The 26781-nt window shown below is 41.8% G+C and overlaps 1 protein-coding gene across 6 annotated transcripts in view; it reads left to right on the top strand.

Annotated features, from left to right (window-relative positions):
• Fmn1 (formin 1) overlaps window positions 1-26781 on the top strand; it is a 389105-nt gene that overhangs the window by 292951 nt on the left and 69373 nt on the right. For all 6 annotated transcript variants that reach the window (XM_011239295.2, XM_011239294.2, NM_010230.2 and 3 more), the window contains one exon: window positions 16118-16210. In XM_011239295.2, the coding sequence (XP_011237597.1) occupies window positions 16118-16210 (93 nt within the window). The remainder of the gene's footprint in view (window positions 1-16117; window positions 16211-26781) is intronic.

Raw genomic sequence — 26781 nt, forward strand, 5'->3', positions numbered from 1 at the left:
ATGAATTTTACAAAAGAATGTCAGAAAGTATAAGTGAAAGATTAATAGAAATTATACATGTTATGTTGGCAATTGTAGGTATATAAAAGCTCATGGATAAAGGCAACCTGTGTGTTGTTACAATTGTTACAGACAGCAAGGCTGTGATACAGAGACCTAGACATAGAAAAAACGAAAGGGAAAATGCCGGCTCCGTTCTCGCCATGGTACCATGGAAGAGTTTTCCACTAGTAGGTTTATATTGTTATTTTAATTTTCTGCACATGTGTCTGTTACCTTTATAGTACTTTTGAGAAGCTAACTGTTGGTCTTCTCCAAGATGAATTTCCTTCCCTGTAGAAGCCTAGTAATGTCATGCTTAGCTCCTGCCACACATGGCTTAGAGTCAATCTGGAAGTTGGCCTTGCTGAATTGCCATTTGTTTTCCATTCTCTCTCTCTCTCTCTTTCTCTCTCTCTCTCTCTCTCACACACACACCCCACACACACAATCTCTCTTTGTCCCTCTCTTTTTTCCCTCCCTCCTTCCTTCTTTCCTTCCCTCCTTCTGTCCCTCCCTCCTTCCCTCCTTCTTTTCTTCCTTCCTTTTTTCCCTCCTCCCTCCCTCCCTCCCTCCCTCCCTCCCTCCCTCCCTCCCCTCCTCCCTCCCTCCTTCTTTTCTTTCTTCTCTTTTTCCCCTCTCTCTTTCTCTCTCATACAAAGACTTTTTTTTGGAGACAGGGTGTTATTCCACAACCCAGCCTAAGCTAAAACTTACTATGTAGCCCAGGCTAGCCTGCAGCTCATTATCCTCCAGCCTCAGCCTCCCCGGTGCAGGGATGACTGATCCAGCTTTTCTGTCTGTTGCTTGAAATATCCTTATTTCTCTAAACAAATGGATTTATGGCAACATAGTCACAAATCCTTCTTGATAATGCTTTATCTTTCAAGTTATGTATTTATATACCTCACAAGACCTGCTAGAATTACAGTCATTAGTTCAAATGAAGGCTTCTGAAGATGACAATTTTCATGAAGACCTATGCAAGGAACATTTTTTGGTATATGGCTGGATCATTTAACACTCTATAAATCAAATCATGCCCAATCCATCTGTATTTAGGCTAGTCGTGGGTAGGTGATTAATGAATATTTTTCATGCTAATGTCTCACAGACCAAGGCTGCACCCATAACCACATAATCATCACAGTGGAAACTGTGACTCAGCTCTGATGTCCGATAGGAGGGTCCTATGAATAGTGTAGACAATGCCGTGCAAAGGCTGCAGTTGGTGGCCCGGCTTCGCAAATCTTTCCAGAAGTCCTAAAGCATGTTGGCAGGTCCTCACTTAGCCCTGTCACTTCTGCTTAAATTTCTTCATGCAAAATACTCACAATCATGGGACATTAAGGTGCATTTGATCTCCAGCAGCCTCCCTCAGTGAAGTGAATCAGAATCATGGGATTCCCCTAGGCCTGAGATTCCTGGAGGGTTTATTTTTATACAACATTCCTCTGGAGAAAGAGGCACCCACTCCCTAGAGGGCTGTGACCCTTCTGTACTTAATCAGAGCAGCCCAATGGAAGGTCCTTTCGACAGAGTCCTACTCCATAAGAGGATCTCTGAAACATCTCAGCAACTAGAAACTGATCTGATGTGTGTGTGTGTGTGTGTGTGTGTATGTGTGTGTGTGTGTGTGTGTGTGTGTGTGTGTGTGTGTGTACAAATATGTGCAGAGGCCAGAGGTTGACTTTACATCTTCCTCAACCATTTTTTTTTCTTTTTCTTGAGGCAAGGCCTCTCACTGAACCTTGAGCTTGTTTGTTTCAGATAGACTGAGTAGTCACTAGCCTCCTTCATCCCTCAGGTCTCTGTGGTTGCATAGCAAGATTTTTACCCATTGTTCCATCTAGTGCTCTCTGATCTAATTTGATGAAGTCCCTATCAAGAAAGAATTTCTTTTGGCTTTACAGTTCCAGGTGGATATAGCCTACCATGGCTGGGAGTGCATGGTCACAAAAATCTCAACTTTGGCTGTTTACATCTCATGGTCAGTCAGGAAGCAGATAGTGGACAGGAACTGGGTCTAGACACAGACCCTCAAGTTCTTCTCCCAGTCGACTCTCTCTTCCAGCAGAGAGCTACCTCATTACTGTTCTACAGCCTTCCAAAACAGCACCACTAGCTGAAGGCAGTGTTCAAGCATGTGGCCTATGGCAGGTTTTTCATGTCACCTGAAAACAAACTCTCCTTGGCCCACCTGTGCTTTAGCCATTCTTTCTCCATCTTAATTTCACACACATATTAAAACTTAACTATACATACATGGCTACAGAGTGGGTCTCTGCCTAGCCTACCGGTCTCCATCTCAGCATACCACTCCCCGCCCCCACTTAGCAGTGAACATTGTGATGTTGTCAGTGACTCCCATGGCGGCAGATTCACCAGTCACCTCCCTGTCCATTTTCTTTGATGGACAGAACTGTATAGGGCTGGTGTACACTTTGCCCTTCCCGCTGTACTGCTTTCCTCTTGCATTGGATAATTCTGCATTCCTCGTTTCTCATTTTTCCTCCCAGCTGGCCTCTCCTGCAGTGTCTGCATGCCCCAGGCTGTGTGCTGAAGCCCTCTCTTCTCTGGCTATGGTCCCTCCTTGGCAACCCATCTATTGCTGTGGCTTTAAATACCAATTTTATGTCAATGACTCCCTGGTGTATTTCTGTCTCAGTCATGTGTCCTCGAGTGCATGCTTTTATATACAACATGAGTGTCTAGTTATCATTTCAAGCTTAACATGTTCTGAGTAATACCCTGGATTCCCACTCTCAAGCTCTTTCATGGTCTGCTCCTTTACTTCAATTAAAATCTCCAGTCGAGCCGGGTGTGGTGGTGCACGCCTTTAATCCCAGCACTGGGGAGGCAGAGGCAGGCTGATTTCTGAGTTCAAGGCCAACCTGGTCTACAAAGTGAGTTCTAGGACAGCCAGGGCTATACAGAGAAGCACTGTCTTGGAAGAAAAAAAAAAAAAAAACAAAAACAAAAAAACCAAAAAACAAACAAACAAACAAAAAAACTCCAGTCGAGTATCTTCACGGTGAGCTGTTTAAAGAAAACAGCTTGTTTAAAGAAAACTCTAAGCCCCCTATGTTTATAGTGCCTTCTGATATCCTTTCCTCTTTGTGGACTCTGGAACCACCCGCCCCAGCACATCACCTGATAAATCTCTGGAGCCAGAGATCTGCTCTTATAGACACTTTCCTTGAAGCTAAACTCTGGTCAATAGGAAACCAAGGGGAAGAGGACTCTGAGTTCTTGTGATGTACTACACCACCGTGCCACCTCAACATGCTTTAGTGTCACTCCTGGTGTTCCCTCTCCCATTGCCTCTCTTGGCATTTCAATCTGTTTCATAAGCTGTCCTTTCTGAATAAGCTTTCCTAGCCCTGTATACTTTAAGAATGCCCTACCCAGTGTTCCGTGACACCACACTGTAATATAATGTATTGATTTCATGGGACTTTTGTTTCTGTTGTTTTGTTTTGTTTTGTTTTGTTTCACTGTCGGTAGGCTGCAGTTTTATAAGAGGAATGTGGGTCTTTTTTTCTTAATTGGGAATTTATTTCATTTACATTTCCAATGCTATCCCAAAAGTCCCCCACACCCTCCCCCACCCACTCCCTTACCCACCCACTCCCACTTCTTGGCCCTGGCGTTCCCCTGTACTGAGGCATATAAAGTGTGCATGACCAATGGGCCTCTCTTTCCACTGATGGCCACTAGGCCATCTTCTGATTCCTATGCAGCTAGAGACACGAGCTCCAGAGGGTACTGGTTAGTTCATATTGTTGTTCCACCTATAGGATTGCAGATCCCTTCAGCTCCTTGGGTACTTTCTCTAGCTCCTCCATTGGGGGCCCTGTGATCCATCCAATAGCTGACTGTGAGCATCCACTTCTGTGTTTGCCAGGCCCCGGCATAGTCTCACGGAATGTGGGTCTTGTTAGGTATTTATCCCTAACGTGTGGCACAGTGGCAAATAGCAGTAGTTTCCCTTCTCCTTATGCAAGAGCATTCTTCTGTCCCATCTCTAAGCTCAGTATACAACTCATTTCCATTTCTGTTCACAGCTCACATGCACAGGAGTCAGTGTGTGCTCAGGTGGCTTTAGTGAAGTTGTGAGGCATCACAGAAGCCAGCCTTGTCCAAGTCATTTGTTCCTGTCCTTTTACCCTTGCCTGTCTGTAACCAGCTCTTAAAGGTGATTCAAAGTCTTCCTCTCCTGTGAAAGACAACATCTCTCGCCTTAAGCTAGAATATCACATACCACCTATCCTGACTTATATTGGAGGGGGTAAGGCAGAGTGCTTGGTTTCAGGAACTCATTGGAGATCTCGGATCTAGTACTGAGATGTGATCTATCTGTATCTATATACATATGTGTAACAATAATTCAAGTAGAAGAAGGATGACAGGAATTTGAGAGGGAGTGGGCAGGAGCCAGCCCCTCCAGGGCCGAGTAAGCTGTTTGAGAAATTGCATGGCTTCCACATTAGATATAAACAGGGGGCTGGTGTTATCAGATGTTGTAACTTGCCTCCAGTTTGGGACAAATCAGAGCAATCATGAGCACAGGAAGAACAGTTGAGGAGGTACAAACAGGTTAATGGATATCAGTGGATCTAGGAGATCACCAGGAGAGGTGTATGGGCAGGGTGTGTGAAGGAAGGTCACCTCTTACAAATGGTCACTGAAATGTTTATTGGGATGAGATGGCATAGCATGGCAAGAAAGGAAGCCTTGTATAGAAATCCGAAAGAGCACTACAATTAATGGTAGATCTAATAAGAAGCTGTCAGGGGGGTCAGGACTGGACAGGAGGCTGTGGCAGCAAAGACAGCAGAACAAACAGGGAGTTGCATCTCCCAGGATGGAGGACACAAACGGAAGCAGCGTGCTATGGAATCCCACTGCCGACTCCTGCACTAGGCAGAGAGTGGGTGGACTGGTGACCTCACAGAACACGTTCAGCATCTTAGAAAAGGAGTAAAGTAAATCAAGGAAGAAGAAAAATGCAAAAATGTTTGAGGTTAGGTTGACAATTTTTAAAGATAGTTTGAATATAAAAGAGTATAAAAGTAAGATTTCTTGACTACACACACACACACACACACACACACACACACACACACACACACACTAGAAACGTCAGTTGTCCAAAGAGTTTGTGTGGCTGTTGTTATTGCCTAGCTGTTCTTGGAAACAACAACAAACAGAATCCTACATTAACTAGCCACTATTCCTATTGCTTGACTTTATTAAATGGATAAAGTCTATTTGATTTGGGGTAATGTATAAAGTATTTCTATATATTTTAGTCCTCAGAGGATTTTTTTTTTTTTGAGTCAAGGTTTCATTATGTCTCCCTGGCTGGAATTTGATATGTAAACCAGGCTGGCCTCAAACTCCGAGATTAGCCTCTCAAATGTTGGGATTAAAGGTGTGTGACACTATGCTCAGCCTTAGAAGATTTTATATAGCCACAAACTAAAAGTCAAAGCTATATTAAATAACTCCCCAGCCAGTAAAGTATATGAAAAATGAAGATAAATAAATGTATCTGTCATAGCCAGCAATTTGAGAGGCCAAGGAAGACCATGTGGTGTGTTCAGGATCATCTGGTCAGCAGTTCCCAACCTTCTTAATGTTGTGACCCTTTAATATAGTTCTTCATGTTTAGGTAACCCCCAGCCATAAAATTATTTTTGTTATTATTTCAAATTGCAATTTGCTACTGTTGCAAATTATAATATAAATATCTGATATACCGGATATCTGATATGTGATCCCCATGAAAGAGTCATTTGACTGCAAAAGGGTTTGCAACCTACATGTTAAGAATCACTGATCTAAATAGTGGATCTTTTCTCAAAAATAAAGGAAAGAAGGTTTTAAGGAGTATTGCTTTGTAATGGACAATTGTTGATGTGTATCTTGAAGGGAGAGAGAGAGAGAGGAGAGAGAGTGTGTGTGTGTGTGTAATATTTTTCAATAATGTCCCTAAACTGTTATTTTAGTCTTTTATTGTTACTGTTGTTTACTCAGGGTTGTTGTTACTGTTGCTGTTTGGAAGGTGGTTTGTGTATTTTGAGAGAAGTTATCAGAATGGGACCCAGGCTGCCTTGAACTCATGATTCCTCCTTGCCTCTGCCTCTTCTGATTACTGGCATAGCAGGATTCTATACATCATAGCCAGACTGTTGTTAATTTTTTTGAAGTGTGTGTGTGTGTGAGTGTGTGTGTGTGTGTGTGTGTGTGTGTGTGTGTGTATGTGTATTTGTATGGTTTTATATGAATTGTATACAGGCAGGATGCTACAAAGGCCAGAAGAAGGTATCAGATCTCTGGAACTCAAGTTACAGGTAGTTGTGAGACACCATGTGGTTGCTGGGACCCGCACCCAGGTTCTCTACAAATGCATAGTGCTCTTAAACCACTAAGCCATCTCAACTATTTTTGTTTTAACTTTTTACAATTTTATTCATCTTACATCTGGATCAGATCCCCACCCCCTTCTATCTTCCCAGTTACACCCTTACGATTCTCTACCTCATTAGCCTCTCCCCTTCTCCTCAGAGAAGGGGAGCCCCTTCCTGTACCACCTCACCCTGTGGCATCTAGTCCAAGCTGGACTAGCTACATCCTCTCCTACTAAGGCCCAACCAGGCAGACCAGGTAGGGGGAAGGGAATCCAATGGCAGGGGACCAAGACAGCTTCTGCTCCATTTGTTCGGTGGCCCACATGAAATCCAAGCTGTACATTGACTACAAAAGGATAGGGATGGGGTCTAGTTCCAGCTCCCACAAGCTTCCTGGTTGGTGTCCCAGGCTCTGTTAGCCCCCATGGTCCCAGGTTAGTTGACTCTGTGGCTCTTCTCATGGTGTCCTTGACCCCCTCCCCCAACTTGCTCACTTCTACCCCCCACTCTTCCACAAGACTCCTTGGGCTCTGCCTGACGTTTAGTTAATGATCTCTGTATCTGCCTCCATTGGCTGCTGGATGAAGCCTCTTAGGCAACAGTTATGCTAGGTTCCTGTCTGCAAGCTTAGCATAGTATCATTAATAGTGTCAGGATTTGGCTCTCTCACATGGGATGGGTCTCAAATTGAACAAGTCAGTGGTTGGCTGTTCCCTCAGTCTCTGTTCCATCTTTATCCCTGTGCATCTTGTAGGCAAAACAAATTCTGAGTTGAAGGTTTTATGGGTAGACTGATGTCTCCTTTCCTCTCCTAAAGTCCTGCCTGGCCACTTCAGTCTCTATATCTCTCTCAGGTAGGAATCTCAGCTAGGGTCACTCCCATAGACTCCTCGTATCCTACCCTGTTCCAGGCCTCCAACTAGTCCTTGGAGATTCTGCCCCCACTGCCACCAATTCTATTCTCACTCTCAGCCCCGTCCCATCCCCCTCTCCCCACTCCTGATTGCCGTCCCTGTCCTTTCTTCACTCCCACTCCTGCCCAGTTCCCTCTTTTATCCACCTCCAATGACTGTTTAGTTTCCCCTTCTGAGTGAGATTCGCACTTCTTCCCTTGGGACCTCCTTCTTACCCAGATTCTTTAGGTCTGCTGATTGTTGCATGGTTGTCCTGCACTTTATGGATAATATTCACTTATAAGTGAGTATATACCACACGTGTCTTTCTGACTCTGGGTTACCTCACTCTGGATGATATTCTCATTTCATCCATTTGCTTGAAAAATTCATATCTTTGTTTTTAATAGCCGAACAGTATTCTACTGTGTAGATGTACCACATTTTCTTTATCCATTCTTCAGCTGAGGGACATCTATGTTGTTTCCAGTTTCTGGCTACTATAAACTTAGAAGCTTGTAAAGCTACTATAAACATAGCTATGTTCATAGCAAGTGTCCCTGCAGTATAGTTGGGCATGGCAGGAGTGGTATAGCTGGGTCTTGAGGTAGAACTATTCCCAGTGGAATTTTCTGAGAAACTGACAAACTGATTTCCAAAGTGGTTGTGCAAGTTTGCATTCTCACTAGCAATGGAGGAGTGTTCCCATTGCTTCACATCCTCACCAGTATGTGCTGTCCCTTGAATGTTTGATCTCAGCCATTCTGAGGGATGTAAAATAGAACCTCAGGGTTGTTTTGATTTGCATTTCCCTGATGATCAAGGACATTGAACATTTCTTTAAGTGCTGTTCGGCTATTTGAGATTCCTCTGTTGGAAATTCTCTGTTTAGCTCCATGCTGCAGTTTTAAATTGAGTTATTTGGACTGTTAGTATATGATTTAGTATACTTAGTGTATAATTTCTTGAGTCTCTTGATATATATAAATTTTGGATATTAGTCCTCTGTCAGATGTAGGATTGGTGAAGATCTGTTCCCAACTGTAGGTTGCTGTTTTGTCCTATTGACAGTGTTCTTTGACTTGAAGAAGCATTTCAATTTCAGGAGGTCTCATTTGTCAATTGTTGCTTTTAGTATCTGAGCTGTTGGTGCTCTGTTCAGGAAGTTGTCTCCTGCATCAATGTTTTCTGGGTGATTAACTTCTTAAATGTAAACAAGCTTGTATTTGTGTTGTTTGCCATTCCTTTGTCTAGTTCCAGTTGTTTTTAGTAGAACTTTATTAGTAGTACATGTTGCTATATCATGGAGCTAGACGATTAACATTTGGTTTCTCAAGTATTTGTATGTCACAAGGTTATTTCCCAGTTCTGATCCACTCTGATATCCATATATTATAACTATAGTGAAAATCATAGTTGTACTTAAGATTCTAAAATTCACCTTCTAAAAGGAACCCAGATCGGATATTTTTCTTTTACCAGTTCATTTTAGCTTCTGCTTAAATCAGACTTTTAATTACCTTTTTTGTTATTTTTATGAGAAAAATAAAATTCACCTATTTAATATGTGCAGTGCAATGAAATTTATTATTTTTGCAGAGTAGTGCAGCCATAAATGAGTTTTAGAAAGATTTTAAAGAATTTCTTACCACTCTAGAAAAACACACTGTATGTCTTAGTCAGCACCCCCCACCCCCCAAAACATACAACTTCCTCTTCAAGCCCTAGGCATCCCTAATCTATTTCATTTATTTGACTGTTTATTTAGGCAGTTTCAAGTAGAATCATACAATATGTGGTATTTTGTCATTGGTTTGTTCATTTAGAATAGTGTTTTCAAAGGGTTATCCATGTTGCAGTATGTATCATGTCATTATTTTTATGACCAAATAATATTTCATTATGTATATGAAATGCATTTTATTTATTCATCCATCATTTGGTGGATAATTGGGTTAGTTCTACTTTGTGGAGTACCAAAGCTGAACATTCAATATAATGTTCTATCTAGCCTTGAATATAGAGGTACTATGAGTTTACTGATAGAAGGCAGCACATACATGCAAAACTTTATGTAGTAGTATCTGCAGTATCCTGATGTGACATCCTGATCCAGTCTGCATGTGACTAAGTCCTATGTTTTATTTCCTAACATACAGTTTCCCACTCAAATTTTTTATCCACTTTAGAAACAGATGTAGCTCTTGCATGAATAGTCATTGGGAGAAATAATTTACATATGATACCAGCTGAATTCCCAAACTACAGCTAAAGAAACATTTTTGGTTACATATAGATTGTCCACAATTGGATCTTTGGTGCACAGCTGTCTAACTTGAACCTGGAAATGTGGCCTTAGAAGGGCTACTTGGCAAAAAATATTGACAAAGAAATGCCCTTCAAATCTGTGTCATATGGATTTCTCCTTGCCCATCTACTCTGGCCTAAGATTGCTGATGACACTGCCGCTACCCATTACCACTCCATGGCATCAAATATTTGTAATGTGTCTATGAAAAGTCATGCACAGGAGACACATGCTTTATTCTAGGAGTACATCATCTAGCTGCTTACAGAAATCCCGTTGAAATCTCTCTTTACATTGTCTTTTCATATATGTGTGTGTGTGTGTGTGTGTGTGTGTGTGTGTGTGTGTGTGTGTGTGTGTGTGTGTGTGTGTTGCTTGGTGATAGACATTTTCTATAATATATATAAGGCCCTGTGTCCCTTCCTTAGCATTGTGGAAGAAAGTAACAAAGAACAGGAGGGATAGAGGTACAGTAGGAGAGAGAAAGATATGGAAGACCCACAAAATAGGGCTACTATGCCGACTTTTAATAAGCAGGTGAAAACACGTTAATATTTTACTAGTTCAAAATCTGCTTTCTGTAGAAATAATAGTTCAAGTCAAAGCCAACATCATTAAAAAGTATATAGGTTAAGCTATTATCTAGATTTCGATCTCTAAATACACTTTCTTTAAAGTTTATTTTAACAAAAACATGTTTTTTGAAAGGAAGCTTAAAAGTGGTCACTTTTTAACAAAACCCATACATACATGTATTACTTGATGTGTGAAAAGTATGAGAATATCGTGCATCCTGCTAACTCTGATAGGAAAGATGTGTATATACAGCCATTACTATGTGCTGCATAAGAAGGGTCAGTGACCCATTTCCTACAGTGTATGAGGGAAAGACATTAGTCTAGTTCTTTCACTGACATCTCCCCAGCACCAGGTCCAATTTCATGCACATCATAAGTGCCTGGCAGATATTTGCTAAGTTGATGTATTGATTCAGGGAATTCCTTTGTAACAAACTCCTTCACCAAACATCAGATACATTTCACAGTCTGGCTCCGATTTCTAAAACCCACCAATACAACACAAAAACGTCTATAAGCAAACAACTTCCTATGTTCCTATGAAAATCCTCAATGCTGGTCCTTTGAACATGGAGCTTGTGGAAAAGACAGAGCTTACAAGTCTTAAGAATAACTAGAACTCACCCAGAGAACCATGGAAGCATGGGAGTTAGGTAAGCAGAGGGAAGAGAATTCCAGATCCAGAAAGCATCAATTCTACATACAATGTATTTTGGCTTTGCAAAGTCCTGGATACAGTCCTCAGCCACACACACACCCACCCACCCCAGTAAACACACACACACACACACACACACACACACACACACACACACACACACACACACACACACACCACATTCTGACTTGAGTCCATATAGCAGTATCACAGTAATTAATGACATTTTCCCATGTATTCGATACAAAACACATATGATTTTGGCCAATTGTATTACAGTTGCTTCTATGTTCTTCTGATATACACTTGCTTTTAAAAAGTGCCTCAATGAGCCAAAAATAAATAACCATCAGTCTGGTCTTAGATGCCTGACATTTGAAATCTTAATACATTCAAGAACATATTTTTTTCACTGCAAGAAGTCACAATTGCCTAGCCTTCAAATGAGTCTGATTTTAGTTGTTCTCCATTATTTCATCATGCATCAGTTTATATTTCCCTGTTATTACTAACCACTTATTAGTAGTTAACTTTAGAAACTAATGTCTTTTACAGTTGAAAGTTTTACAGAGAGAAAAGAAGACAGGCTTGGTTTTAAATGTTGGAGGTCCTGGCAGACTGTGCTTAAGGCAACTTTGGTGGTCTGGCAAGACTGTCTAGTAAGTAGGCTTCTGGTTGGACAATGAGTGGTATTTACGAATTTGTCCATGACCTCTCTTCTTTGTGCCCCTGCAGTCTCCAGTGTCATCATTAATTAGTCGTAGGTCTCCCATTTGTCTGTTAGAAAGCATCTTGGGTAAGCCAAGTTAATAAATTGGAGTGTGTGAGCTGCTGGCCACCGGAACATGCAACTGTGCAGGGGCAGTTGGAGGGCAGCCTTCTCCTTTGATCCTGTGGAGAAGTTTAATTCCAGCAGGTCGCATGGGAGTCCCAGCCTGGTGGGGTACAGAGGGGTCCTCTGAGCACACCCATTAGACTGCTGTCACCTGTCCTGGTTTTACTTTCTTATTTCTAAAACAGAGAACTCCAAGACACAGAGGGTAGTTTCACAAGTTTTCTCAGATTTCTTCAGTGGATTTTCACGATAGGTGGTGAGATCTCAGCAAGGGTGTGAGAGGCAGTACCCCCATCTTCTAAATGGGAGATCTGTAAAGTCATTGAGCACCCAGCTTCTTCAGCGTTTAGTCCCCAGCCCTCATACTGTAACCTTCCTGCTGTGAAATGTTTCCTGACCAGTTTTACTAAGTCATCATAATAATACATAATAGTTCAATTGTTTGCTAATGCTACACACTCTGAAAACTACCTTTATGCATTATCTCATGTCATTCAGGAAGAAAGGGGCCATCATTTACAGATAAGACAAAAACCCACAGCCCACCTGAGCTCAGGGAAGTCTTGGTCCAAGCACAGAGTAATGGCCCATAAACTTTGAACAGTTTTATGGCCACCCCATTTGTCACTACTGTTAGGACAAACGAAGAGCTACAATGACCAGTCTTTTCATTTCAGAAGTTGAAGCCTTGCTTTAGTGACTATGGACCCAAGCTCTTTTTACTTTGCTTAGAAAAAGTAACCTTTGCAAGGCATGCCTGCACACACCTTTAGTCCCAATACTTGGGACATAGAGGCAGACAAATCTCTGTGAGTTCAAGGCCAGCCTGGTCTACAAAGTAAGGAGAGCCAGAGCTCTTACACAGAAAAACTCTATCTCAGAAAACAGAAAGAGTGAGAGAGAGATCAAGAGGGAGAGAGGGGGAGAGATAGGGAGAGAGGGGGAGGGAGAGAGAAGAGGGGAGGTAGGGAGGCACAGAGAGAGGGAGGCACTGAGGGAAGGAAGGAAGGAGGGAGGGAAAGGGAAGGGGAGGGGTAACCCTGAAGAGATGACCCATGCTTTCAATTATTTTTCATTTCTAAATTGATAACATGACATATTATTTGTGCTCACAAAAATAGTTCTAAAAATAGTTAGTAGAGCTTGAATGTCACTGAGGGGTTTTTGAATTTAAAGAATTAATGATTTATACTGTGAGAAATTGTTATGTCTTTGTGTATTCTCAGAGTCATAACTGCTTATCAGGAGAGAAGCATGTCACTCTGAAGTTCATTGTCAAGTGAATATCAAAGCAGAAATCATTCAAAGTGTATTTAACCAACCGTCTGTGTGCTGGCCTCTGTGCCCAGTCAGTATGATCGTCTTTGCTACCTTACTTATGCTTTGTGGGAGGAGGTGATGAGCAGTGCTGAGGTGATAAAAATTCACTAAGCCAGGGGCTGGTGAAGTGACTCAGCCAATGACGTGCTTGCGAGAGAAGCATGGGGGCCTAAGCTCAGCTCATGAGCACCCATGTCAAAGCCAGGCATGACAGTTCTGTCCTGAAGACCTAGTGCTCAGAAAAGCAAGGACAGTCAGATCCCAGGGCATGGCTGACAAGTCACTGGTTCAGAAAGTGACAACAAAATATAAAATGGAGAGTGAGAAGAAGATAATCAATGTCAACCTTTGGCTTTCATGTACACACATTCACACACACACATGTACTTATACATGCACACATACACATTAAACATGCACACACACATGGAACATACAAATTAAATTTTTTTTAGATCCAGTGATCCCTTTTCGATGGACTTGGGACCACCCAGTATGACATTCTCACGTTTTAGCCCTGCCCTGACTCCGTCATCCAGATCTGTTTGTTCCACTTCAGAATGTATCCCAGCTCTGTCTACTCCTATCCCTTCTTTTCTCTGTCCCCTGACATCGCTCAAGCTCAAAGCATTTCTGTTTCACTGTTTCAGCAAAAGAATAATGATATCAGGAGGAATGTTTACCATTGTTCAAATGGTTTACCTACTTGGAAACCAGGAAAGAGAAGTCTGATAATAGTAGAATAGTTATAGAGTACTTTTTATAGAGAAGACCAAACACACTTTCAAAGAAAGGTAAAGATGTTTAAATAAGTATGCTTTTTGTTTGTTTTTACAACTTAAATACTGATTTGTTCTGTGGGCATGTGTGTGCACGTGCAGAGACCCAAGAACAACTTTCAGGGTTGGTTCTGCCCTTCCACCATCTGAGCCCCTGTATCAAACTCAGGGCAGTGGGCATGGTACCAAGTGCCCTAGTCCACTGGGCCATCTCACTAGCTGCTGAAACAAGCATTTTGAAAAGGTTTGACTCCTTTTGAGGAAACTGTTCTCCATTTGTTCCAAGATAGGATTTGTATTTGCCACCTTGGTGACTAGCACTGGGCAGCTGTAGTAGTAGACATTCTAAGAGAGCTCTAACCAGAGGCCCTAGAAAGCAGCAGTGTCGGTAGAAGCCTGAAGCGGGGCACTCCTGCACTGGGATCTAGTAGCCCCAACCCTGAGAATGTGTGTTAGGAAACAACACAAGACCCCCCAGTCATGTTCTCACCATCTTCTGGTCTCCCGACATAGTTGAAGAGTCTAGAAATCTGGTTGTCAATACTAAAAATGAAAAGTGTCAACTCCCTCCTGTGATATCAGCACTTGAGAGACTGAACCAGACTTTAAGGCAAGACCAGTATGTCCCAAACAGAAAAAGGGTCAGGTGACTATTTGCAGAGGACACTGAGTCACTTTGCTTGTAAAAAAAAAAAAAAAAAAAAAAAAAAAACACCAAACAGCCAAGTAGGATGTTTCTGATGTAAATAAGAGTCCCTCCCCAACTGCTCACTTCCAAAATGCCTTTTTTTGTGTGTGTGGGTTCATAGATTCTTCCAAGATGTAAAGTATACATTTCTCTACCTTCACCCCCAGCCCCTTAAGACAGGGTTTCATATAGTATCAGGCCAGACCGGAGCACTCTGTATAGCTCAGTTGCCCCTTACACTCATGTCCCATCTGCCTCCAAGCACTTCAGAGCTATACACTACAGAGCTAGCTGTTTCTCTATTTTATTTTAACTCAGTAGTATGATATGCTTATGATAAAAATCCAAGGCTTTAATTTGGTTTCTTAGACAAGGTTTTATGAGTAATTTCCAGCCATTACCAATAGTTGAAGCTACTGGCCAGAAGTATATAGAAAACATTGACAGACATTTTTTTTTTCCTGAGTTAACCACTTTTCCTGATTATTGTTGTTTCTGTATAACCAAATCCAGTTCAAGGCAACCTGATTATCAAAAGAGCAATTTGTTATAAATTCCGGGTGTCCTGTCTGAATTGGATCTAGTGAAAGTATTCATGTGTTAGTGAAGCTGGAGGTACGTGGCGTGAGGTCAAAGGGCCCTCATTCTGTAATGAATGTGCTGGAGACTCAGTAGGAAGAGTGAGAGGGGCTATTTTATGATCTTGAAAGGTTGCACTCCAACCCAGCAAAATGGAGGGCATCCAACTGCTTTCTGGGAGTAGTACTTATCACCCTGTAACTCAGGTCCCTCCCTCCTTCCTTTTCCTCATTGGTCAAGCGGTCAGGGGAGGGGTACTCAATCTTAGCCATCACTGGCTACTTGTATCTGTCTATTTTCCCAACAAAGCCTGCAGGTTTATTTCTACATTTTTGTGTCCTATTTTTTTAAGCTTTTTTAGGTGGGCTTAAGTGTCCCAAGTCCGAGGGTCACTAGGCCAATTTGGCTGTTAATGCTTTTCTACTCTGAGCTTGTAGCGTGGGTGAGGAGAGATAGAGTTGGATGCAGTGGCTGGGGGCCAGTGTTTTCTGTCCCACTCCATGGGGCAGCACATACACTGACTCTCAGCACATTTGCCTTGAAAATGGACCTTTGGTTTGTTTGCTTTAAGTGGCAGGCTTGAGGAGTACACACAGCATGCTTCCTAAACTGGACTGGAGCCTGCATCATGAGGATTCTCTAACTTCATGGTTCCAGGCAGTTTCCACTTGTGGTAACTTGAGTGAAATCTCTTTCAGTGTATGGACTGAAGATGGTCAGGGACCTTCCTTCCCTGCGATCAGACCTTAAGTTCCCCTGTCTCCCATTATGAGGAACAAGAGAGCGGAATACTTTACTTGGGACAAGTCACAGATCTTTTTGTGAATGGCTAAAAGGAAGATTAAAGACTGCAAATATCCATGTTCCCAAAGAGAGGTATAGGCTGTGCCCTTTTTATTCATAGAGTTTGGTTAAACTGTGAATGACAAGGAATCTGTACAGTTAACCATGAACCACAGTGCCCAAGCAGTCCCTCAGCAAGTATGCCTTCTTGGTTAAGTCTAATCTATACCTCTCTTTGCAGCAAGTGAGCAACAGATGAAGCTGGTGTGCAAGGAGTCCCCAAGGGAGTACCTGCAGCCTTTCAAGGACAAACTGGAGGAGTTCTTCAAGAAAGGTAGGAGGCTTCTCAGTTGCACATCAAGGATACTCTTCTTAGTCTATCTCTCCCTCCCTCTCCCTCCCTCATTCCTTCCCTCCCTCCCTCCCCTTTCTCTCTCAGACCCCCATTGCCACTTACTCCCTGAATGACCATAGACAACACCGCTGGATCCATGGTCCATTGTCCAATGGTGGTTTCATCCTCAGTGTAGATTGAGTTGTAGCTTCTATGTCGCCCTGTCAGAACATTTCATCCTTTAAATCATTCATTCCTGCTTTTGAGATATTTTGAGGGTAAACCTTCTTGTCTCTTCTGGACCGCAGGCATCCTTGATACATATTAACTGAACACAGTGTGAACATGTGAGGCTTATGGAGTCCTGCAGCTCAGATTGATGGTCACCCCTGACAGGTCAATGGGAATTATATTCCTGGTCTGACGAGCATGGCAACTTGGAAATCTGAAATTCGGTGTTGTTTGTTGTGTTGCTTTTTTTCATTCCTTTACAGAGGGGCAAACTGGGGCCCAGTGAGTGCCATCACCCCACTGCTTGGCACCTATTGGTTCCTTGGGGTACCTGGAAGATCCAACATTTACTTAGAAACCTTTGCAGGTTCTGTACCGTCCTCCATATTTTGGGGACAACTAAGACACTTTTATTGGTTGGGGTTAGTGAACGTGAAAATGTACTGCTTCTATGTAGTATTTCCTATTTTAATTTCCCCAAATCAGTTTTAAGATTCAAAAGAAAACTGAATATGGGGTTTTTGAAGGAAGCTTTCCTCTTTAATAGAAAGGCAGGGGAAATGCATGCGGGGATTGCTGGGGAAATTTTAGCATGCTGTTCCCATTACCAAATAAGGCCACATGGTACTACACCACCAAAAGGCTGCTAAGTTGGGTCAATTGACAAAATATGGCCAAGCCACCTTGGAAATTAGCAGAGAAATTCTCAGTCCATGAGTCACAGGAGCTCCATGGCAGCTTCTCTCTCTCTGCAGAGATCTCTGTTCTTTCCTCTCTACAAGACCTTGTTTTCATGAAGCAGAAGGCAGAGTCGGTCTTGTTCAATCTCATGTTTGATGGGAGTAATGGGTCAGGCACAGTACCATCTAGAGAGCAAACAATGGCACAAACATTTTGTACTATGTGACTGTGAATAGGAAGGGTTTTTTAAAAAGTAATTCATCAAGGTAAATTTGTTGCTTTATGGGCTATACCAAACATACATAACCTGTTGAAACTTCCATAGCCAGCAGATACTCTATTTGTTACCTCTAATTTATGACTGTTTCTTCTCACACATGCAAGCTGAATTTGAAATGAGGTACATATATGGCTTATGTCCTATACTTTTTAAATTTTCTATTATTCAATAGCTGGAAATTGTCAAAATGCGCACATGTGCGCATGCACACACACACACATATTAGAGTTTTATCTGCCTGTATATCTTAATGGGCTTAAATTCTATCTTTAAGAGAGCCAGTATCTTGATACATTGAAAATTCTATTATGAGCTGGGCGGTGGTGGCGCATGCCTTTAATTCCAGCACTTGGAAGGCAAAGGCAGGCAGATTTCTGAGTTCTAGGCCAGCCTGGTCTACAAAGTGAGTTCCAGGACAGCCAGGGCTACACAGAGAAACCCTATCTCGAAAAACCAAAAAAAAAAAAAAAAAAAAAAAAAAAAAAAAAAAAAAAAAAAGAAAGAAAGAAAGAAAGAAAAAGAAAGAAAATCCTATTCTTTTGATGAAAAAAGAGATACATTTGAATAGGATAGAACCTTTCAAACTTGGAAAATTTACTAGGTTTCTCAGCTCAAGGAAGGAAGCCCTAAATTAGTTCGTGAGAAATTCAACTTTTTTTTTAGTATTTTGTTCATATGAACCCTGTCCCTAGCATCACAGAGATCCATTCTTTTTACCCTCACTTTCCTATGTAACTTTTGAATTTTCTTCTTTCTTAAAAAACCCCCTTGGGTGCAGTTATAGTTGGGAGTGGGGCCTGCCATACTACATTACTCCATTAAAGAAAACTGACTCTTCTGTCCCAAGAGCTATCAAATGCGAATAGCTCCTCAGCTATCAATGGGATTTCATGCCCACCCCAACCCTCATTCTAGGATTTCATCTGGCTTGATCTTATGCATGTTGTCACACTCTATATGCACTCATATGTGCAACTTCCCTGTTGTATGTAGAAAACACTGTGACAGTGCCAAATGAGACCGTGTTTCTGTCGTTTAGTGGTGTATAACCAAGAACTATATGACATGTAATGTTATCCTCATATGGTTTCGAACCTGTAACTTTGCTAACTTGCAGAGTATACAAACGGGAATATCTCTTGATTACTGTTAGGGCAATAAAGAGTCGTTCCTTTGAAAAATAGAAAAGACTTACTTTGGGTCAGAGTTTCAGAAGTGTAATTCAAGGTCACTTGGCTCTGTTAACTGTGGACTCCATTGTCCGTGGGCTGTGTTAGGCAGCGCAGCACGAAGTGAACATGGGCAGAAGACAGTACTACATTTTTTTAAAGCGTAGCTGTTTCTCTGACTAATAGGAAACGTAAAATTCTCTGCCCACCACAAATATGTGTTATTGACCTTGGATAATCACATTTTATGGTGATTTTCATGCAATTTAAGTATAACATTTATCTGATTCCACATTTTCATAAACAGTACCACTATTACTTGTACTCCTAAGGAAAATACTACTGCTAGCCCAGCCTTGATGTAGATGGAGCTCATAAAATATACCTGGATATCAGCAATACTGAGATGTGAACTCTCTATCAGTCCTGGAGTTGACATGATATGTAATAGGCCCAGTATGACGGTAAACTTGGGCGAGAGGAATCCTTCTCAGACAGGTTAGGAAATGCATTCCAGGCAGAGGGAACACTGCAAACCTGTAACAATAGTAGATGTGCATTGTCTGGGGAATGCATAAGACTAGGTGTGGCCAGACCGTAGGCTTTATGTGAAAAATGCAAGACTTGTAAGGAGAAAAGTATCGCCACGGGGCTTGATGAAGAACCTGATTCATGTTATAGACAACAGACAATAGTGAAAGCTGTATATGTGTCCAGGAATGGCAGGTGCAGGCTGGGCTGGGTGTCTTGTTTGGTGAAGGAATGTTAGGGGCCCGCTCTTTCTTTTGTTCTTAAGAAATGTATCATAATTACCAATGATATGAAGTTAATTGAAGGAACAAAAGGCTCAAAAAGAACCCGAGTAAAAGCAGTGGCGGTGGAAGGAAGGCAGTGACATAAACTTTGGATATGACACCTTTGATGTGCATGTGTGACACACCGGCAGAGATGCCATGCTTGTGCGAGAGAGCTTCGTGATGCTGCAACAATGGTGCTATAGCATCTAAAGCATTTATACTCAAGAGACCTGTGACCAAGCTGCAAAGGAAATAAAAAAAAATTCTCTTTATGTTTTAAGAAGTTTACAAGTTACCCTTAGCTACCTGTGGTGCAAACAGTTCCGAGAAGATGGCAGTTTAAGACATGTGGGTGAATGTGTCAGTCCAAAGGCAAGATGTAGAATAAAAAGATTCCTCAGAGCAGCTGAGTGTAAGGTCGTATTGGAAGCTGAGAAAGCATGCTGTGACATGGAGCCTGTGTGGGGTGTTGAGCAGGAAAGCTAGTTTTTTGTTAGGGGTCTTCTCACTCAGAAAATACTAAGCAATTAGGGTTTGGATGTTTTGGGTTTTTTTTTTTTTTTTTAAGCCTGAGAAGTCACATGCATTGTGACTCAGTTGATTCATGATTAGAATTATTTGTATATAAGCAGCAATTCAGCTCTTGTAATTTTCCATTTGTAAATCACATCCTGTTGCCACACTGGAATGAGATGATGTGTTTGTCTTGACCATCCTTCCTTTCTCAGAACACTCTTAAATAATGTTGACAAAGCCACAGTACTTATTCTCAACTAACTTTCATTTCCTGAGCTAAACACAAAGAACTTTTAATGGTACTTTTCTGGGTTTCGATCCCTGTGGCGTCTAAACTTTCCCCTCCTCTTCCACAGTAGGCTCTTGTGGATGCCAATTTACAGTGCAGGTCTAAGCAATCCTGTGCAGCCATTTGTGTGTCTTGTTTGAGCTCCCACTTTCCCACCCTCAGATCAAACATGACCAATAACGATATGGCCTTCGAAACCATGATGCTCACATTAAAAGTCCCCATAAACATAGCAGGGATCCTATAATTGAAAGAAGCCACAAAGCAACTGATTAGATCCTAGGTCTAGATCTTATAGGTGGTCTTTCCTTGCTGTTAAATTGGCCATTTGTATTTATAGCTTCGGCAGGGAAGGCTGTAACTAAAACTGGCCCTAATTCCAGCACCTCCCACGATTGGTCTTATCTCACATTCAGTTACCCGTGGATGGTGATAAATTTCAACCTGACTCTGAATGAATAACTCTAGCTCTGTTTCCTGTGTGGTTATTTGGCCAGATAAGTTTTTTTTTTTTTTTTTTTTTTTTTTTTTAGTGTCAAGAAACTTTTCTGAAAAATACTGCTGCTGCTGTTGCTACTACTACTACTACTAAATAATACAAAAACCCCAATAATTTTACCAAGTTTAACAAAATTTTACCAAGTTAAACAAAAAGCCGTAAGTCTGATTCCTCACACTGAACGCAGGCAGTTCCAATACACAAATGGGTAAATATCCCACAACAGCTGAGACTATGGCTGTCGGACCCTATTTGCTTTGTACTTTCTCTGAGCCTGTAACACAGCCTCAGCCTGACCTAAGATACATAGTTATCACTGTCTATTGATTTGTGAACAAAAGCCTGGAACTGGGTGAAGTCCCTAGAGGGTATGTATTTTCCCTCTGTGGCTTTCTTGTTTAAATCCTTTCAGAATCAGAGAATCCTGGTAGAATCTAGCAAGAGATATTTTCAGCCTATAATTCTCAGCGCTGGTTAGACGTCTTCCCTATAAAAATCTCTTTGTTGGATATATACATCTAAATTATTTTGTAATAATCTTTAAGTCAAATAACATTGACAAGGGCCGTAACTGAACCTCAAAATAGAACAACAGCAAACTACTGTCAGCCTTGTCATTGCGACCTCAAGACCATGGAAGTAAAACTGATTCACCATATTCCGTGGTTGTGAGAAAAAAACGTGTGACCTGGAGTGTGGCCTCTGAAAGAAAGGAATCTTAACTCAGCACGTGGAGGAAAAGAGAGGGACTGGACCAATGTATGTCAATCATGGGCCAGGGTGTGTACTGCTGAGTCTCTATACAACTCAAGAAGGCTGGCTTCAGGTGTCATCAGACAGCAAAACTGTGTTATGTGTCTTGAGCCTTTGGAAAGTAGAAAGAGCTACTTTAGTGGGGGCTTCCTCATCAGGCTCTCATCTGAAAAGCTTAGTTTGGATCTTTTTATTTACTAATGTAAAGTTTTTGAACCAATTAGATGGCACAGCAGGTTCTCTCGTTCTCTCTCTCCCTCTCTCTCTCTCTCTCCCTCCCTCCCTCCCTCCCTCTCCCTCCCTCCCCCTCTCCCTCTCCCCCTCCCCCTCCCTCCTTCTCCCTCTCCCTACTTCTCCCCTCCCTCTCCCTCTCCCCCTCCTCTCCCCCTCCTCTCCCCTTCCTCTCCCTCTCCTCTCCCCCTCCTCTCCCCTCCTCTCCCCTTCCTCTCCCCCTCCTCTCCCCCTCTCCCCTTCTCTCCCCTCCCCTCCCCTCCCGTTCCCCCTCCCTCTCCCCCTCCCCCTTTTCTCTCTCACACACACATTATTTAGAGATCTCATTTATATCCGCCCCCCAAGAAGATTCTTTCTTCCTCTTTCTCTCAGGTCTTCCTACTTCTTACCTTATCTTTGCACTCCTCGAACCTTACTTACACCACCTTCTCCCCACCTTGGTATCTTTAGTTCACTGTTTCTGTAAAAGCCAGGCCTCCACTTGGCTTTCAGTAAGTCTAGTTCTCTTTTTATTTTTTTCATCAATATTCAGTTGTAAAAACAAAAGTGTCTAAATGTTTTAAATGTATCTGGGGTAAAAAAGAAGTTTATAGACAAACTTCACCATAGTTATAAAATTTTATATAAGCTACTATTCCATGACCAAATAGAAATAATTCCCAGAATATGAAGATAATTAGATACCTAGAAATCAAAGTATAGTTTCTATCCCTGTCAACAGATAAAAGAGGAACAGTCACGTGATTATTGCTTAGGGTTAGGTTGTAAACGGTATATTACAAAATTCACTAACCACTCTTCATTTAAAAAGCTTTAAAAAGCATTAAATAATGTATACTTACTCACTATAATAAAAAAAATCGTACTAGCCCCAAATTTGTAGCTTGTACCACAGACAAAATTCAAATGTACCTACAGTAAGAGTTCCCAGGCATTGAAAAATGAAGAAAAAAACATGTAACTAGCAAAGCTGTAGAAACTGTTCATAAAATGTAGGAAAAGATTCCACTCTTCCGATAGAAGACATGTAAGGTAAATTATACTGAAATTTCATTTTCTATGCAATAGATTATCAAATTACCAAGGTTTGAAGGCAGACTATCTTGGCTCTGTAGTGAGATGTCATTCTAACTCATTGCTTTTGTTACAGTCCATTTGGAGTTCAGTTTATCAAATAGCAGCATCCACTAAAGTCTAGTGTGTGCTTCTCGAAGGAAGATGTGCCACGCTGATGTGGGGATGACGCTGTGGGAATGATTAGGGTGGGTCTCCCCACCTCACTTCACCTAATCTGCATACTCCACTACAGATGTGCCCGAGAGGATGGTCTGTTCAGTGATCCCAGACTCTGTCAAGGTGCCAGTCATTATTAATCGTCACAGTAGTTTACCTCTTACCCTTTCTTCCCTGTTACCAAGTCTGGTTCTTTATTTCTAGCTAGCTCCTTCACTTTCTTTTACAGGAGTGCATTGGAATATATATGCTCATTCCAGGACAAGATAAGGGATTTGTATCCTAAATTACCCTAACATACAGTATCTTTCATGCCTAACCACAAAGGAAGACCAAATATCATTTTGTTTTTATGTCTTAAGACTACCATCAGAATCTGACCTATTACATAGATATTTGCCTTTCAAGCCTTAAATCTAATTTGCCGAGCATGGTGGAGCAACCTTTAATCCCTGCAGTCAGGAGGCAGAAGTAGACAAAACTCTGTGAGTATGAGGCCAGCCTGGTCTACACAATGAATTGCAGAACCGCTAGGGTTATATAGTGAAATCCTATCTTCAAAAGGAGGAGGAGGAGACAAAAAAAGGAAGGAAGAAAAGAAAAAGAAGAAAAAGAAATACTCTAATTCTGTGTTGTTTCTCCTCCTCTTCCTTCTTTCTCCCCATTGTTCCTCCTCTTCCTCCTCCTCCTCCTCCTCCTCCCCCCTCCTCCTCCATCTTCTTTAAAACAGGGCCTCATTGTAGCACAGGCTAGCCTCAAACTATCTATATAGCCAAGAATTACCTTGAATTACCTTGATCCTCTTGCTTCCACCTCTGTATTAGGGGTTATCCCTGGCTCCTTAACTCTAATTATTGAAAGACAGTCTTCTTCCTTTAACTTTAAATAGTTTCCCAGAACTCCCCACAAGTGAGAGATGGTGGTTGGTGGTATAGTTTGGACAGACATCAAGTTAATCCTGCTAAGCATTCCAAGATGTCCCGTGATGGCACAGAAATTTGACATACAGGGTCACATGTACCCATGCCTCCACCCCTCCAACTATGGGAGACTGGACACTTTCATTGCTCTGTTGGAACAAGGACTAAAACATAAATTCATTTTTACAGACTTGAGCAAGGCCCTGAGTCATGTAAACATTCAGGAACTGCTAAGATCCAGCTCATGGTGGAAGTGTTGAGTATCTCTCCATTTCCTTTCTTCGTGGGAGAATTCAAAGTCCTATGGTGATTGCCCTCACTTCTTCTGGATGAAGTAGGAGTTGGGGAGAAGCAAGTTGGGCCTCTCTTTCTGTATACCCACTTTCATATCCATGGTGGATATTCCCTCTCCATAGGTCACTGGTTTCTTTAGGGAAAACTATCAGTGCATTAAGTTATATTTCCCCGGGGCTGGGTTTTATTAACCTATGAAGTTGTAATAATTATATTCAGCTACAATCTCCTAATTTGCTATTCCTGTCATGACAGTATATACACTTTTAAGTTAAAATTTTTAATGCAGTTATTTCTTTTAAAAATAATGCATCTTCATATTCATATACTTCAATTTTACATTATTCTGTGAGAGGCATTGAGACCTAGGTTTGCATTGAGACTATAAAGGGGTGTGTGTGTGTGTGTGTGTGTGTGTTGAATGAAGTGGAGGGATCACTGGATTTCAAGTGAGAAGACCTTGTACTGAGCCCTGACCTTATGACTTCCTGTCCCCAAGTCTCTGCTTAGATTTTTAAATGCCTGTGAAAATGTGAATGTCACATTACTAAACAGTGTCACCAGGAAGAATAAACAGGGATAGCACATGCGCGTGAAGCAGCCGAATAAACCATCATACGGTGATGAGGCAAATGTTAGATTTAGAACATGGCTGTCTCCTGCTGGCAGCCTCCGTGGGAGGGTTTAGGCTTTGGTGCGGAGTAGTAGTGCGATGTGTAGCTTGACAGCTGAAGTGTGTTGCTTCACTGCAACATTGCAGCCATCTGTTGAGCCTGCTTTTGTCGTCTCTCACGTTCCAGCCAAGGAAACTGAGTCTGAGGGGTTTGGTAACTCGCTTTACGTCAGTATGGCCTCATCCCCAGAGTTATTCCGTGCCATACTAATAACTCATTTTCCCTTTGTGCCAAGACTTTTGTGGGTAAAAGAAACATTCCGAATCTCACCAAATGAAATAGAAAAAAATCAGAATAGACTTTCTATATAACTTACAATAATAGCTTAGTCTTAGGCCGTCCTTTCTGGAAATCCCAATTTAAAACAAAACAAAACAAAACAAAACAAAAAAATCTATCTTCCTAACAGTAGCAAAAACATATCAGTGGTGATTCTAAAAGGGGGACAGGGTGATGAATATTTACTTAGTTGGGGAATCAGTATTCGGCTCTGCATGTTGCATAATCATTGTTTTTCTGATAAATTACACCAAGCAATCGTTGGCCCAGCCACCACTTCCTCTTTGGATTCTCCACAACTATGAGGAATTTTTTTTCTGTTTTGTTTCTTTGTTTTTCGTTTCAGGGTTTTAAATTTACAATTTAAAACCTTTTAGATTACAATATAATTATATCACCTCTCCCCTACTCTCTCTCCCCTTCAGCCCCTCCCATATACCCTCTACTCCTTCTCAAGTTGACAGCCTCTTTTTCTTGATTATTTTGGTTATACATGTGTGTATGTGTGTATTTAAGTATAAAAATATAAATCAGCCTGTTGAGCCTGTTTGGTATGGCCTGTGTGTATGTGATTTCAGGGCTGACAGCTTGTATTGGTTGTGTTGGATAACCAGTTAGGGTGCCCATCCCTGAGAGCCAATTCCCTCTCTTTCTCAGCAGTCATTAGTGCTATAGTTCATTGTCTAAGGATGCGGAACCCTATAAAAGTCCCACTTACTGCATTACTGTGTCTCTTGGTACTACCATTGGTCAGGTCTTATGTAGGCAGCCACATTGTTGAGCTACCATGTATGTAGCTTCCCTGACATTTCTAGCAGACACCATCTCACTGCAAACTTCCTGGTCCTCCAGCTCTTACAGTCTTTACAACCTCTCTTCCACCACGTTCCCAGAACCTGAGGTACAGGAGTTGTGTTATAGATCTATCCATTGGGGCTGGGCAACTGATCTCTGTATTATGACTGGTTGCGGTTTTCTGTGGTCTCCATTTTCTTCAAAGAGAAGCTTCTTTGATGTGGAGTAAGAGCTACGCTTATCTATGGGTGTAAAGGTAAACATTGCAATGGTGTCAGGATTATGATATCGAGTAAAGTCGCAGAAGTACCATCTACTGACCTAAAATGCATGATCTCGCTAGCCCTGGGTAGTTGGCTAGGTTTCTTGTCCTGGGCATGATTTTCCAATTGAACTGGCCTTCATTAGACAGCTGCTGTTACCACCAAGATATGAGTGCCCCAACTGCACATTTGGGGATGTCTTGCCACTCTGGTCCTTGTTATACTTCATAGACATCACCGATGGATAGGACCTTTTATTGTTTTCCTTCTTTGGCTGCTTGCAGAGTACCTCTGCTAACTCTCAGGGAGGAGGCCAACCGGTTAGATCCAGGTTGGATCTCCCAAATCCTGTGTCTAAAGTTTTCAAACTCTGCGACACAACCCAGGGCAACAGCCATCAGCATCCATTGCTCAGAAGTCACTTGGACTACCCCGACCAACGACTTGAAGGGAGGTTTCTCATACCGGGCACTGGATTTTTTGTTGCTCCCTGGCTCTTGTGGGGAGCATTGACAGCCCAAGTGGAATAAGTTGATTACACACACACACACACACACAATTGTAGGTAAATAACAAATAATAAGGTTCTATCTCCTCCTCCCTCCCTTACTGTGGTGCCTTCCTTTCACTTCCCTAGTTGGAACTCCTCAGTCTGTCTTCCTCCCTT

This window comes from Mus musculus, chromosome 2, assembly GCF_000001635.26.
Source record: "Mus musculus strain C57BL/6J chromosome 2, GRCm38.p6 C57BL/6J".
Taxonomy (NCBI): Eukaryota; Metazoa; Chordata; class Mammalia; order Rodentia; family Muridae; genus Mus; species Mus musculus.